This window comes from Mercenaria mercenaria, chromosome 11 (assembly GCF_021730395.1).
Source record: "Mercenaria mercenaria strain notata chromosome 11, MADL_Memer_1, whole genome shotgun sequence".
Classification (NCBI taxonomy): Eukaryota; Metazoa; Mollusca; class Bivalvia; order Venerida; family Veneridae; genus Mercenaria; species Mercenaria mercenaria.
Window position 1 is genome coordinate 59,355,221 of NC_069371.1, and position 14,108 is coordinate 59,369,328.

The window sequence follows — 14,108 nt, forward strand, 5'->3', positions numbered from 1 at the left end:
CCTATATAATGATATAACCATTGAAAATCCAATAATATTAATTTCTTTACTTTAATCATGTCCATGTCGCATGTGCAGATATAGCTGTGCAGACAAAGCATTCAGCTACCAATCTCGGGGTGGTGGGTTCGAGTTCTCTGTCCCAGCATATATTTTTTCTATTCCATCTGTAAACTTAATAGACGGGAAAATTGTCACATTTATCATGATTTGTAGTTCATATATTGACCAAAATACTCTACTATAACATTCTTCTATGTACACGTCAGTAAACTGATCTACAAAATCTTGACTAAAATCTTCACGACTGGACAAGGGTTTGTTCATTCAACGGACAAAGGAACTGGCGTCACTGAAAATAATATGTCGTATCCTAAATAAAGTAAGAATAAAAGTAATATCAACTTAATCACATTAGACTGGAAAAAAATGGTCTGAACTGAATTCAAACCCATGGTAATGAGCGTAGAAGAGGGAGAGCTTACCACTATGCTTGACAATATCGGTTATTTTAATTAATGTAAATATTTTCAGGATAGAAATATAGCATAAATTAACGAAAACGCCCTAAAATATTTGTAAAGAGTAATGAGTGCCAGGTCAATACTTACGGACAATACATTGATATGGTTTATTAAGATTCTGTATTAAAACCTTGTTTTGTTCAAAGGGCAATCACTCCTGTACTACTTTTTCCTAAAACTACAGATGCAGATGTTAAATCAGATGTGCAATCTAGCATATAAGAAATTTAAAATCTGTCTTATCGTGCCTCACTCAGGACAGTCTCCAAATTTAAAAAGTTCCATGCAGCAATAAAATTTTATATCACAACGTCCTCACATGAAGTTGTGTTAGAGTTGATGATTAGTGCCTACGGTAATTTACCCATACCAAACACTTACCTGGCTCTAGGACTAAATCTGCAACTGCAGCTACCCTTAAGAGTTAGGTCCATGTTTTGGAGAAAAAATGGATTCGCAGCAATTCATAATAAAATTCCATTGATTGCATGAAAGTTATAAACAGACAGACAGGAAAACAAACATATTGACCACTGACATCTGAGAATGACCTTGACCTATGAGCTAGGATCTAGGTGTTGGGCACGACAAGTTGTCTCTTGCAGGTAACATTTGTGCCAAGTAATATCAAAATGAATTGATTGATTGAAGAGTTATGGACCAGACAGGAAGGAAAATCTACTGACTTTTCATCTCAAAGTGTGACCTTGAATTGTGCTAGGGTCTGGGTATTGCACATTACAAGTCATCTCATTATGGGAAGCATTTCTGCCAAGTAGTATTAAATTCCTGTTAAGTATGTTATGGACCAGACAGGAAAAAACAAGAGCTGTCGGAGGACAGCAACGCTCGACAGTCAGTATTCAACAGTTTTTTTTCAATTAAATGAATACAAAAGTCAAAAAAGGGGCATAATTTTGTTAAAATGCAAAACAGGGTTATGGAACCTGCACAGTGCTTATCAGCTCATGACAGTGGACATGTGTGTTAAGTTTCAATCCATTCCCATTGGTGGGTACTGAGATACCAGCTTACATATAAGAATTTAACCCAAAACTGCTAAGTTGCAAAAGGGGCATAATTTTGTCACAAGAGCTGTTGGAGGACAGCAACGCTCCACTATTCAACAGCCTTGTCAATTGAATGAATACGAAAGTTGAAAAAGGGGCATGATTTTGTAAAATGTAAAGTAGAGTTATTGAACCTCTGCACTACATGTCATATCATGACAGTGAACAAGGGTGTGAAGTTTCAATCCTTTCCCAATACTGGATACGGAGATACCAGCTTACATACAAAAACTTAACCAAAAACTGCTAAGTCGAAAAAGGGGCTTAATTTTTTTAAAAATGCAAAGTAGAGTTATGGGACTTCACAGTGCATGTAAGATCTACAGTGAATGAGTGTGTGAAGTTTCAATCCATTCCACTTAGTGGATACTGAGATATCAGATTACATACAATAACTTAACAAAAAAGTCGAAAAAGGGGCATTATTTTGAAAAAAAAACAACAACAAAGTAGAGTTATGGGACTTGCTTAGTGCATGTCAGGTCATGACAGCGAACAAGTATGTGAAGTTTCAATCCATTCCCATTAGTAAGTCCTGAGATACCATCTTACATACAAAACCTTAACCAAAAATTTCTAAGTCGAAAAACGGGCATAATTTTGTAAAAAAGCAAAAGAGTCATGGAACCTGTGCAATGTATGTCAGTTTATCACAGTGAATAAGTGTGTGAAGCTTCAATCCATTCCCACAAGTGGTTACTGAGATACCAGCTTATATACAAAACCTTAACAAAAAATTTCTAAGTCGAAAAAGGGGCATAATTTTGTAAAAGAACAAAATAGAGTTATGGAACCTGTGCACTATGTCAGTTTACCACAGTGAACAACTGTGTGGAGTTTCAATCCTTTCCCACAAGTGGTAACTGAGAAACCAGCTTACATACAAAAACCTAACCAAATCTGGACACCGACATGGACGAGTCCAATAGCTCTACTATTCTTTGAATAGTTGAGCTAAAAACCTTATTTACCTTTTATCTAGAATTGTGACCTTTGAGCTAGGGGCCTGGGTGTTAAGCGTGACACATCCTCTCATTATAACACGTGTAAAGTAATATCAGAATCCCTTTATAGATGACAGTTATGGACCGGACAGGAAAAAAACCTAGTTATATTTGACCTCTGAGGGTTACCTTGAGCTTTGAGCTAGTGGTCTGGGTGTTCTGTATGACACCTTGTCTCATTGCGGTGAATATTTGTACCATGTAATATTAAAATTCTTTAATGCATGACAAAATGCTGAACCACACACGCAAAATAACCTATTGAAATTTAACAACCATGACATATGGCTATTGGAAAAATGTGTGCCAACTTACATTGTAATTCCTCAATGGATGACGAGAGTTCTGGACATGACACTAAACAGATATTAAAATCCTTTCACTAATTGTCGAGTTACAGACCGGACATGGAAGAAAGGTCAAGTTGATCTTTGACCTCAAAGTGTGACCTCAGCATCTGAGATAGGGTTTCGAGATTTGCACAACATGTCGTTTCATTAATAATATTAAAATCCCTTGATGAACGCGAGTTATGGACAAGACCATTAATGGTTTATGAGATGTTGTTTGAAGATCTATTATTAGCTCTGGCCATATTTGAATGAACTTGAAAGGATGCTTCTGCCGAAGGTCAGTGAATATCTATTAAGTGATTCATGAACAGAAGTTGTTTAAAGTTAAATGTAAACAGATGGTGTAAGCCAGGTCATCAGCCGTATACACTTCTTACTGGTAGGATAAGTGAAAGTTATCTACCAGAAGTAAATGAAACTAAAGAAAACAACCGATCTTGGGCCACTAAATCTGCCAGATGTGCAGAGATATAAATTTGCAGGGCCCCAGTAGCCCATGGCCCCTAAATTATTGGGGAAAATGCCCATATACCCAATGTTAAACATTAATTTTTGACAGTCTGGGCCCCTAAATAAAAATAGCTAGTTTATATAACTGGATGTATATAATGTAATGAGGGATAAAAGGGCATCAAAAATGGAAGTTGAATATTTAAAAACAAATAACCAACAAAAAAGGACTTAAAGGTGAAACTAGAGTTGTCACAGGAGTGACGAATTATACCCCCACAATATGGCCTTGTCACAGAACTAAGCCAATGTGAAAGCTGAACTTACTTGACCTTTGACCTACTGACCTCAAAATCAATAGAGGTCATCTGCTGGTCATGATCATCCTCCCTATGAAGTTTCAAGATCCTCGGCCCAAGCGTTCTCAAGTTATTGTTCGAAAAAGGTTTAAATGTTCTGGGTCACTCTGACCTTTGACCTTTGGAACTCAAAATCATTACATGTCATCTGCTGGTCATGACCAACCTCCCTATTAAGTTTCGTGATCCTAGTCCCAAGCGTTCTGAAGTTATTGTCCGAAAACAGTTTAAATGTTCCGGGTCATTGTGACCTTGACCTTTGACCTACTAGCCTCAAAGTGGAACGTGACCTGTATTCAATCATGTTACACCAGTGTACAAAAATTTATAATCCTAGACCAAAGCGTTCTCAAGTTATCATCCGGAAACCGTTTAACTGTTCCGAGTCACTGTGACCTTGACCTTTGACCTACTGACCTCAAAGTAGAACCTGACCTGTATTTCATAATCATTTAATGTTACACCTGTGTACTAAAATTTATGATCCTAGGCCCAAGCGTTCTCAAGTTATCATCCGGAAACCATTTAAATGTTCTGAGTCACTGTGAACTTGACCTTTGACCTGTAGACCTCAAAGTCGAACTTGACCTGTATTTTATGATGTTACACCTGTGTACTTCAAATTATTTAAATCGGTCAAGCCTTTCATGAGTTATCATCCGGAAACCGTTTTACTGTTCAGGGTCACTGTGACCTTGACCTTTGACCCCAAATTCGAACTTGACCAGTATTTTCTGATGTTGCACCTGTGTACCAAAAATTATTTAAATCGGTCACGCCTTTCAAGAGTTATCATCCGGAAACCATGAAAACCAACAGACCGACCGACCGCCAAGCTCACTCCTATATACCCCCCCAAACTTCGTTTTGTGGGGGTATAATGACACAAGCAAAATTCAATTAGCTGTAAGTACTTTTCATGATCAAACAATAAATTCTTTAGCAATCCCTAATTTTTAGCCTTTCTAATTCAGCTTATCTGGATGGCTTATTTTATAATATAATATTTTATACTTGCTGTCCCCATTCCTCCAGACAGCAACAGACAAAAGTTATTATGCTGTCCCTAAACGTCTGATTATTTGGACTACCTAATTTCAAGACATAATTGAGCCGCGCCATGGGAAAACCAACATAGTGGGTGTGCGACCAGCATGGATCCAGACCAGCCTGCGCATCCGTGCAGTCTGGTCAGGCTCCATGCTGTTCGCTTTTAAAGCCTATTGGAATTGGAGAAACTGTTAGCGAACAGCATTGATCCTGACCAGACTGCGCGGATGCGCAGGCTGGTCTGGATCCATGCTGGTCGCACACCCACTATGTTGGTTTTCCCATGGCATGGCTCATATATATTTGCAGGAAACATGTATTTATAACACAACAATTTCATATTTTTGTAATTTTTATTCAATATTTGTTGATAAATTATACATTGAAATATGAATGATAAGAAATGAAACCATTTTAAGATTATGAACAAGAAAACTAAGCAAATTTGGTTTTTCTAACTCCTACTTTTCATTGATGTGATTCTGTAACTTCTAAATTAATATGACACATTTTGATGCAACTATCATTGTATACACTTAGTCTTACACTGTTGGCATACAAAACACCATCATTCTCTACCTTTGTCAGCAAATGTACGACACTGTTTGATATGCCTAACTATAATGGTTTTCTTTTATATAACCTTCAGCCTGCTAAATTTCTAAAATGGACTGGTCCAACATTCAATCTGGGTAGGTAGCAGAATATTTTTGAACATTTAAAGTATCTTCAATAATATCAATTTTATGGCGAAAAATGAATTTTTCTTTGTGTAAAATTCTGCTAACAGTAACATTTTGAGAAAATTATAATGTTTTAAATGGAAATTTTAATATTCTTACAAAGATATCCTGAAGTATTTACAACAATCAATAAAAAAAATTAGGTCAAAATAAAAATTTTAAAACATCTTGGAATCCAAAAAGACCATATCACAAACCTACTTTGATTAATGCAAAACGAATCAAGAAATTTTGAGAATAAAATGTCCCTGTCACAACCCTCTGAGTTTTCAGAATGATATATTACAAGCATGGTACTGTCTTATAATGAAACAGAAAACAAAAGAAAACCTTCTTACAGAAAACTTAACGTGGATTAAACTTTGGAACAGTTAAAATTATGGGGTTTTCAGAACCACATGCACATATTCAGATGTTTGTTTCGTGGTGAAGTGTTTAGTTTCATCAATTATCTTGCTTTAAAAACCATTTTCCATGTTTTATGTCTTTAACACCTGCTGTCACCAATGCTGGCGACCACTGTTCGCTATTCAAACAGTAAATTTTCAGTGAACATCCCTTTGTATAATAAGTGGTACTGCCCAAATTGAATGATGGACCAGTTCATTTTAGAAATTTAGCAGGGTAAAGGTTGACATGTTTATTCTGAATTTGTTCCTGGTTTACGTCTATCAATTAAGGAACTTTTTTCTGAAATTACTAGAAGTCATTATAAGTGCCCCCATTGAAAGTTTATTACAAGGGTTCATATAGGCCAAATGAATTGTTGAGAATGTAATTTTATACTTTCACTTTTAAAAAGATCGACATTTAACATTAATAAGCAGTTTAAATGACTGAAGATTTGCTTACAATCTGAAAACTTCAAAAGGCAAATATTTTTTCCAAGTATATATTTAAATGCAACAAACCAATATTCAATGCATTACATCTTATCGAAAAACATTTCCTTGAAACATTTTAAAGTGAACATTAATACAATATCAACTTGTTCTTTATTTCCCTAATGATTCAAAAACTTGTCTTCCAAATATGGAAAACACATAAAATAGGAGAATGTATTCAACAAATTTCTAGCACTTCAATACATACTTAACTATAAATCTATCTCTGCCATGTTCAAGACTATACTGCATAATGTTGACCTTGAATTATTTAAGGTGGTTTTATTTTTACTAATATTTTAGAGTATATATTTAGAAACATTTTAATTTTTGTTTTCCATAAATATACATAAAATATGCCAATAATCATGCAATTAACCAAATGTAGTCACATGCCAATTCATTTTCACCCTTTATAACATAGCTTGAACAAATTCAAGAACAAAGTTATCCCCGTCTTATCAGGCCATGGATATCCGACAGAAATAATAAAACAATCTCCGAGAAAATCGTTGGTGTGGAACTGCTGAGAATGCATGAAATGATGATCACAGAATAACTACTTCCACTGCTTCTTGATGGAGAAATTCTTTTCTGAATCTTTCAACATAATCTGCAATGAGAAAAGAAAAATAAGAGTAAAGAAGAATTCCTACAATACCATGATAGTTGATTCCACTTACATGTAGTTGTTTGTCCGTTTGATATTTAAATCACATCGACTCAGCTCAGGTCACATGATGACTTCAACTATGCATGATGGCTGGAAATATGTGCCCTAGGTACTTGGGTAGAACCACAAACCTTCCTGCTAGTAGGCTTCCTTACTTGGCAGAATATGGTAAGTATATTGAATATAGTGGAGTGGTTCAAACCTACAGCGTCCAAGTGTCCTTGACCACTCCAAATGCAGGGTATATTTAATATCTGTATCTTTCAAAGGATACACAATCTGTCTTTCTGGCTTACTGTTTTATCTATAAAACGTTTATAGAAACATTGCAACTTTAGCTTGCCATTATGTCAACCAGAATGTTCTCACAGAGAATACAATATCTACCTTTGCTACAGCAAGTTCAAAGTCCTCCTGAGTGACATGTACACGTCTTTCTCTCAAAGCATACATCCCGGCTTCAGTACACACTCCCTGGAAAATATATTGATTAAAGGTAATTCTAAGTTTCTAAGTTTATCTCTCATGCCCTTGGAAGGAGCCAAATGCCCCCATTTGAAAAAAAAAACAAGAGTGCCAGAATGTCACAATATACGCCCGTCACAGCAAATTTCTTTACACTAGCACCTGTATTTGCAAATGGAATTTTAATTTTCTAGTTGTTTACAATGTTTTTTATTTTTTAGAAATTATTGTAATTCTTTTATTTTTCTAAGTCCACAAAAAAAATCCTTACCAGGTAGAGATACCTTAAAATACACCCAAATTTGAAAGTAACATCAATGTTGTACCACAGAAAAGTGGTTTTGGTTTTTCAGTAGGGTCAATTATAAAAAAGTTACAATGTAAGTTATTTATAGACACAACTAAGGGAAGTTAATCTTTAAAGAGAGAGAGAAAAAAAAAAAAAAAAAAAAAAAAAAAATAAAATAAAAAAAAAAAAAATTACAAGTCCATACAAAAATCCTTACCAGGTAGAGATAGCTCAAAATACACCTCAGAATTGGACGTAACATGCATGTTGTACTACAGAAAAGTGGTCTCGATTTTTCCCTACGACTTGTAATGAAAAAGTTACAATATAAGCTATTTATAGTAACAGCAAAGGGAAGTAATTTAAAAGAAGGGACCAGTGCATGACACTCCGTCTCATGATAGTGTACAATTGTGCCAAGTTACATCAAAATCCCTCCATGCATGAAGAAGAAATGCTCCAGACAAAGTCATTCTTGTATCTGACCTTTGACCTTTAAGTGTGACCTTGACCTTAGACCGAGGGACCTGGTTCTTGCGCACGACACTCCGTCTCATGCTTGTGAACATTTGTGCCAAGTTGTATCAAAATTCCTCAATGCATGAAGAAGAAATGCTCCGGACAAAGTTTTCATTCTTGTATCCTTGACCTCTAAGTGTGACCTTGACCTTACCCCTAGGGACCTGGTTCTTGCGCATGACACTCCATCTCATGATGGTGAACAATTTTGCCAAGCTACATCAAAGTCCTTTCATGCATGAAGAAGATATGCTCCGGACAAAGTTTTCATTCTTGTATCCTTTGACCTCTAAGTGTGACCTTGACCTTAGACCTAGGGACCTGGTTCTTGTGCATGACACTCCCTCTCATTATGGTGAACAACTGTGCCAAGCTACATCAAAATCATTCCATGCATGAAGAAGATATGCTCCAGACAAAGTCATTCTTGAATTTTTCATTCTTGTATCCTTTGACCTCTAAGTGTGACCTTGACCTTAGACCTAGGGACCTGGTTTTTGCGCATGACACTCCGTCTCATGATGATGAACAATTGTGCCAACTTTCATCAAAATCCCTCCATGCATGAAGAAGATATGCTCCGGACAAAGTCATTCTTGAATTTGACCTTTGACCTCTAAGTGTGACCTTGACCTTAGACCTAGGGATCTGGTTCTTGCGCATGACACTCCGTCTCATGATGGTGAACAACTGTGCCAAGTTTCTTCAAAATCCCTCCATGCATGTAGAAGATATGCTCCGGACAAGGTCTGTGGATGCCGCCCGCCCGCCCGCCCGCCAGGGGCGTTCCCATAATACGTCCCGTTTTTCAAACGGGCGTATAAAAAGTTAGAGGACCTTACAATGATGCAACAGACCAAATTTGATGAGGCTCCATCATGCTGTTCATCAGTAGAAGTTGTTTAAATGCTTTTTATGTTAAATCCAGCAGCCCCTAAATGGGGCCAAGTGCCCCCATTTGAACAAAATTGACAGACCTAACAATGATGTTACAGACTAAGTTTGATGAAGATCCAACATGTAGTTCATGAGAAGAAGTTGTTTAAATATTTTTATATTTTCAGCACTAGTGGCCCCTAAATGGGGCAAAGTACCCCCATTTAAACAAATTTAAGAGGACCTTACAAAGATTCTTCAGAGCAAGTTTTAAGATCCGTCAAGTGCTCCATGAAGAGAAGTCATTTAAAGGTTTTTCAATTTTATGCTCTGATTGTCCCTGAAAAGGACAAAGTTCCCTCACTTGATCAAATATGAGAGATGACCTTAAAATGATGCTACAGACCAAGTTTGATGAAGATCAATCAAGCTGTTCATGAGAAGACGTTTAAATATATTTCTAATTTTAGCTCAGGTGGCCCCTAAAAGGGGCCATGTGCCCCCTTTGGAAAACAATTGAAAGCAGACTTTACACTGATGCTACAGACCAAGTTTAATGAAGATCCATCAAGCAGTTTGTAACAGTAATCATTGTCAAATTTGACTGTTAATACTTTATTCTAATGGGTCCTGAGAAACTAAACATTTTAACTAAACACTTGTTTACATCATGTTTTTTTATAATGTAAAGTTTAGAACGAAACTTTTCCTTAATTCATTAAACGAAATACATTTTTCCTTAATTTAACCACAATGACTGTAAAATAAACCCAGTATCTAGTTTCAACACTAAACAAGAAACACGGAAATCCCATGATAACTCTGTTTTCAAACTTTGCATCAACAAACTGGTTTAAACAAGACGGCCATGTCGCTCACCTGAGTTTAATTGCTCGCTTGAACAAATTTCTTTGCTAAAGCTTCAAATACAAAAAAAAATTAGGTGAGAAGGTCATGGTGAAGATTCTGCAAGTTAAAATGTTAATGTTAAAAAAATATACAGGTGGTCCAAATCTCTTTGCTGTAGCTTCAAAAGCAAGAAAGTAGGTCAGTAGGACAGGGTTAATAATATTTAAGATGAGTATTGAAATCTGTATCGGAAGTTCTACATGTGGTCCAAATTTCCATGCTGTATCTTCAAAAACAAGAAATATTTAATTCAATATTTATCGAGCGATCAGAAAGAACAGATGTTTGATTTTGAGGCAGTTTAGTGCCTACACTGATTGTTTATGCTTTTCGATTTAAATACTTGCTTAACATGCAAAAAAAATTGACTATGATTTAGCAAGTATACAGAATTTTGGATAAACATAAATTCGGATAAGTGAATACACAGTGCCAAGAATCTGAGTGACGTTATATACGCTGTTCTAGTCTGTTTATTAAACCAGACGGATGTTTAGAATCAGACAGAATTATTTTGTCAACTTAAAAAAAATTTGAGATAAATTACAATTCATACAGCTCTAAGGAATTTGCAAGTTTATAAAAATTGATTTGCTTTCCCTTTATATTGCTATGTTGCAATAACTATCAGGAGTACTCCTGATAATATTTCTCAGTTTAAATACATGTACCTGTTTTATCTTTTAAAAGGAGAAAAAGGAGTAATGATAATTGCCATTTAAGAGAACAAAAATTATAACAATGTGCATATGGCTAAAATTATGAAACCTCTAATAATTTAATCAGTCCATCCACTGTAGTATAGAAGCACATAGTAAATAAACCGAAATGACCATTGCCAAATAAACTTAAATGTCCAGGCTACCAGATTAAAATTTTGGTAGCCCAATGGGCTACCAATAAATTTGCAGATTTCTGAAACCCTGATGCAAGGATGCTACAGACCAAGTTTGGTGTAATTCTGACCAGTAGTTTCATAGAAGATGTTTAAGTAAAAATTTTGACCACTGACAATGGTAACAGATGATGAGCCCCAGACCATTCACCTATACTTACCTGGTTCAGGTGAGCTATAAAAGTGGTGAAAAAACAACATACCTTAACCTCTGCCCCCGAGGCTCCTGGCATCATTTCAGCTATCTTGCGGAGATTTATACCTCTTGTCAAGTTCATTTTTCTCGAGTGAATCTTCAAGATATCTAGACGGGCCTAAAAAAATTGGACCGTTAAACATAACAGTAATTTACACAGAGCAAACTAAATTTAGTTCCTTTAATTTTGTGGAGTTTGTACAAAAATTTCTCCAGTTACATACACTTTGTGACAGGTGAGCTAAAAATAACTTTGCCACACCCTATGCTCTGAAGGAGGCATGTAGCCAAAATGTTGGAATATAAGTAAATTGTGAATTGACTGCATGTTTGGTTTTTAGCACTTAATATGTAAATGTTAAAATTGTCAGCATAATAAATGTGACCAGTGAAATGATTTTATGTCTCCAAGTTGTGTCTGTACCCGCTAAACTGATAAATATGTATGACTTGGTAACTGCTGTCAAAATTTTGACAAAAACAAACAGCTCATGTCAGGAAGGTGTTCGGTATTCTAGAGTGTACTGTACTGCTGCAAGCATTAAATTTTATTCTATCTGGAGGAATTTACTAACTGAAAATAAAGATATCACTTAATGATTCTTTTTCTGTCTGAATTAAGTAATTGAAGAATTATAAAATTTCTGATGATTTCTTACCTCTTCATTCGGTGGTGGAAACTCAATTTTTCTATCGATTCTTCCTGGACGTAATAATGCAGAATCCAAAATATCTATTCTATTTGTTGCCATTATCACCTATAATATAAAACATTATCCATTCCCAGTGTCCGACGAATTTATAATCTTACTGGTAGCCCAGCATTTTTTTGTAGGCAGCCGAGAAATTTAAACCCCGAAAGTATAAAATTGCTCTATCCGAAACTGACTTACTGAAATGTGAGAATCAAAGGGGTCTGAAACAATGTTTGGTTAAAAATTTAGAAACATCAAAATAAACCTGTGTGTTTGTTTCCAGTTCCGCAGACACATTCCTGTCATATTACCGGTAGTCTAGGTTTTTTTTGGAAAAGGGACCCTGGTCAAATTTGGTGTATTGTGAATTGTCAAAATTAATCATATTAGTTTAAAACTTTATTTTCAAGTTTTATGGTAAGCATTGTTGTTGTTGTTCAGATGCATTAAAAAATCTTAAGTATCCCGAGGTGAAATTTAGAGAATTTTTTTTCCAAGTTGCTGGTTCTAGACAGACCTTGCAAAAAATAACTACTACTTTGTCCTGTTCAAACTTTTGTTTACACTCAGTAAGTTTCCACGCCAATAACAACTTCATTTTCCAAACAGTAGAGTGACTAAGTGCATTGGAGGGGGAAAATCGGATCGCGAAGATATGTGACATTTGATTTTAATGGTGTAAAAACTATCTGTCATCACGCTTCCGTTGCTTTATTCAATAAATGGTAATGTATTTATGTGTTTTGAGATGTTTTTACGTACAAAACATACAATTTTCTGGCAGAGTCATGTATTTAATTTTTGCCGAGGTGCAGACGGTCATGTCGCTAAAAATAGAAACGAGTTGGTTTTTCCAGTATTTTTTTTGATTTCATTCGCGAACAAAACAATCAAAATTGGATATAAGTTGGGATTTATGGTCAGTTTTTGTTTATTGCAAGCTATAATCGAGGAAACAACCAGATGTTGATTTTGTAAAATATACAATGACCGAGCTACTAAAGCTTTAAATTTCTGGTTGCCCGGCGGGCTTATGTCGGGATTTTTTTGGTAGCCCGACGAAAATTTCTGGTAGCCCGCGGGCTCCGGGCAATGGATTTGTCGGACACTGCATTCCAGATTTGCTGCAGGCATAGTGGGTAAATAAACATTTGTTGAGTTTAAAGTCACACCTACATAGTATCGGCCACAATGCACATTTTCCAGCTTTGGTAGAAGCCACTTTACATTCCTCTAGATTTTATATAAGGTACAGAACTGGGTAGAACTGCTGACATTCTGTGCATCAGCTACATAACTTCCTCATATGCAAGTATTCTACATTTTACATACATTTTGAAGCTTCATCAGTAAAGATGAAATTATTTCGAGTTAAAACCCTTTCACTATAAAGTTACATGGCGACTTTTCAGCTTTTGAAAGTGGAGAAAGAGCCCTGGTGCTCCTCTGGACATAATTTCCGGCATGAGCGGGCACCAAATAACCAGTGTTCCTGAATTCTGAACCAGTAGTGACCTAATATCCCCAATTAAATTATGAATTCACCACACGGATAAGAGGCAGAGGACAAATATCTCTTCTATCAACTCAGAACCACTGCCTCTCCCAGTATTCAAACTCTTAACTTGTATTCAACAGAGTTAACCCTTACCCTGCTATGTTTCTATAATGGACTGGTCCATCTTTCAATTTGGACAGTACCACCTATTATTCAAAGGGGTTTTCACTGAAAATTTACTGACTGAATAGCGAACAGTGCAGACCATGATCAGACTGCACGGATGTGCAGGCTGATCTTGGTCTGCACTGGTCGCAAAGGCAGAATCATCTGCCACCAGCAGGCTTAGGGTTAAACAAGCAGGCAGGCTATGGGAAAATAAAGAAAATCTCGGAGGTCTGCAGAAATAATGGAAATTTCTAAATGCAATGCAATCTTCACGAAATAGCTCATTACACTTACCTTAATATTTTGTTTAGGTTCAAATCCATCTAACTGATTGAGAAGTTCCAACATAGTCCTCTGTACCTCACTGTCACCTGTTGAATAACAATTGGAGATGTTGTAATACGTTTGTTTGGTTTAGTGCTGTTTTTCAACAGTATATTAGTTATATATGGCAGACCATTGACCTAATCATTGTTCCTGGATCCCTG

General features: G+C 36.0%; 1 protein-coding gene across 1 annotated transcript in view; it reads right to left on the reverse strand.

Moving 5' to 3' along the window:
* Positions 1-6,976: 6,976 nt before the first annotated feature.
* LOC123532992 (26S proteasome regulatory subunit 8) overlaps positions 6,977-14,108 on the reverse strand; it is a 31,938-nt gene continuing 24,806 nt past the window's right edge. The window contains exons 10-14 of the mRNA XM_045314635.2: positions 13,915-13,991; positions 11,919-12,017; positions 11,267-11,377; positions 7,498-7,584; positions 6,977-7,050 (exon numbers count right to left, since the gene is read on the reverse strand). Of these exons, the coding sequence (XP_045170570.1) occupies positions 6,997-7,050; positions 7,498-7,584; positions 11,267-11,377; positions 11,919-12,017; positions 13,915-13,991 (428 nt within the window). The 3' untranslated portion in view covers positions 6,977-6,996. The remainder of the gene's footprint in view (positions 7,051-7,497; positions 7,585-11,266; positions 11,378-11,918; positions 12,018-13,914; positions 13,992-14,108) is intronic.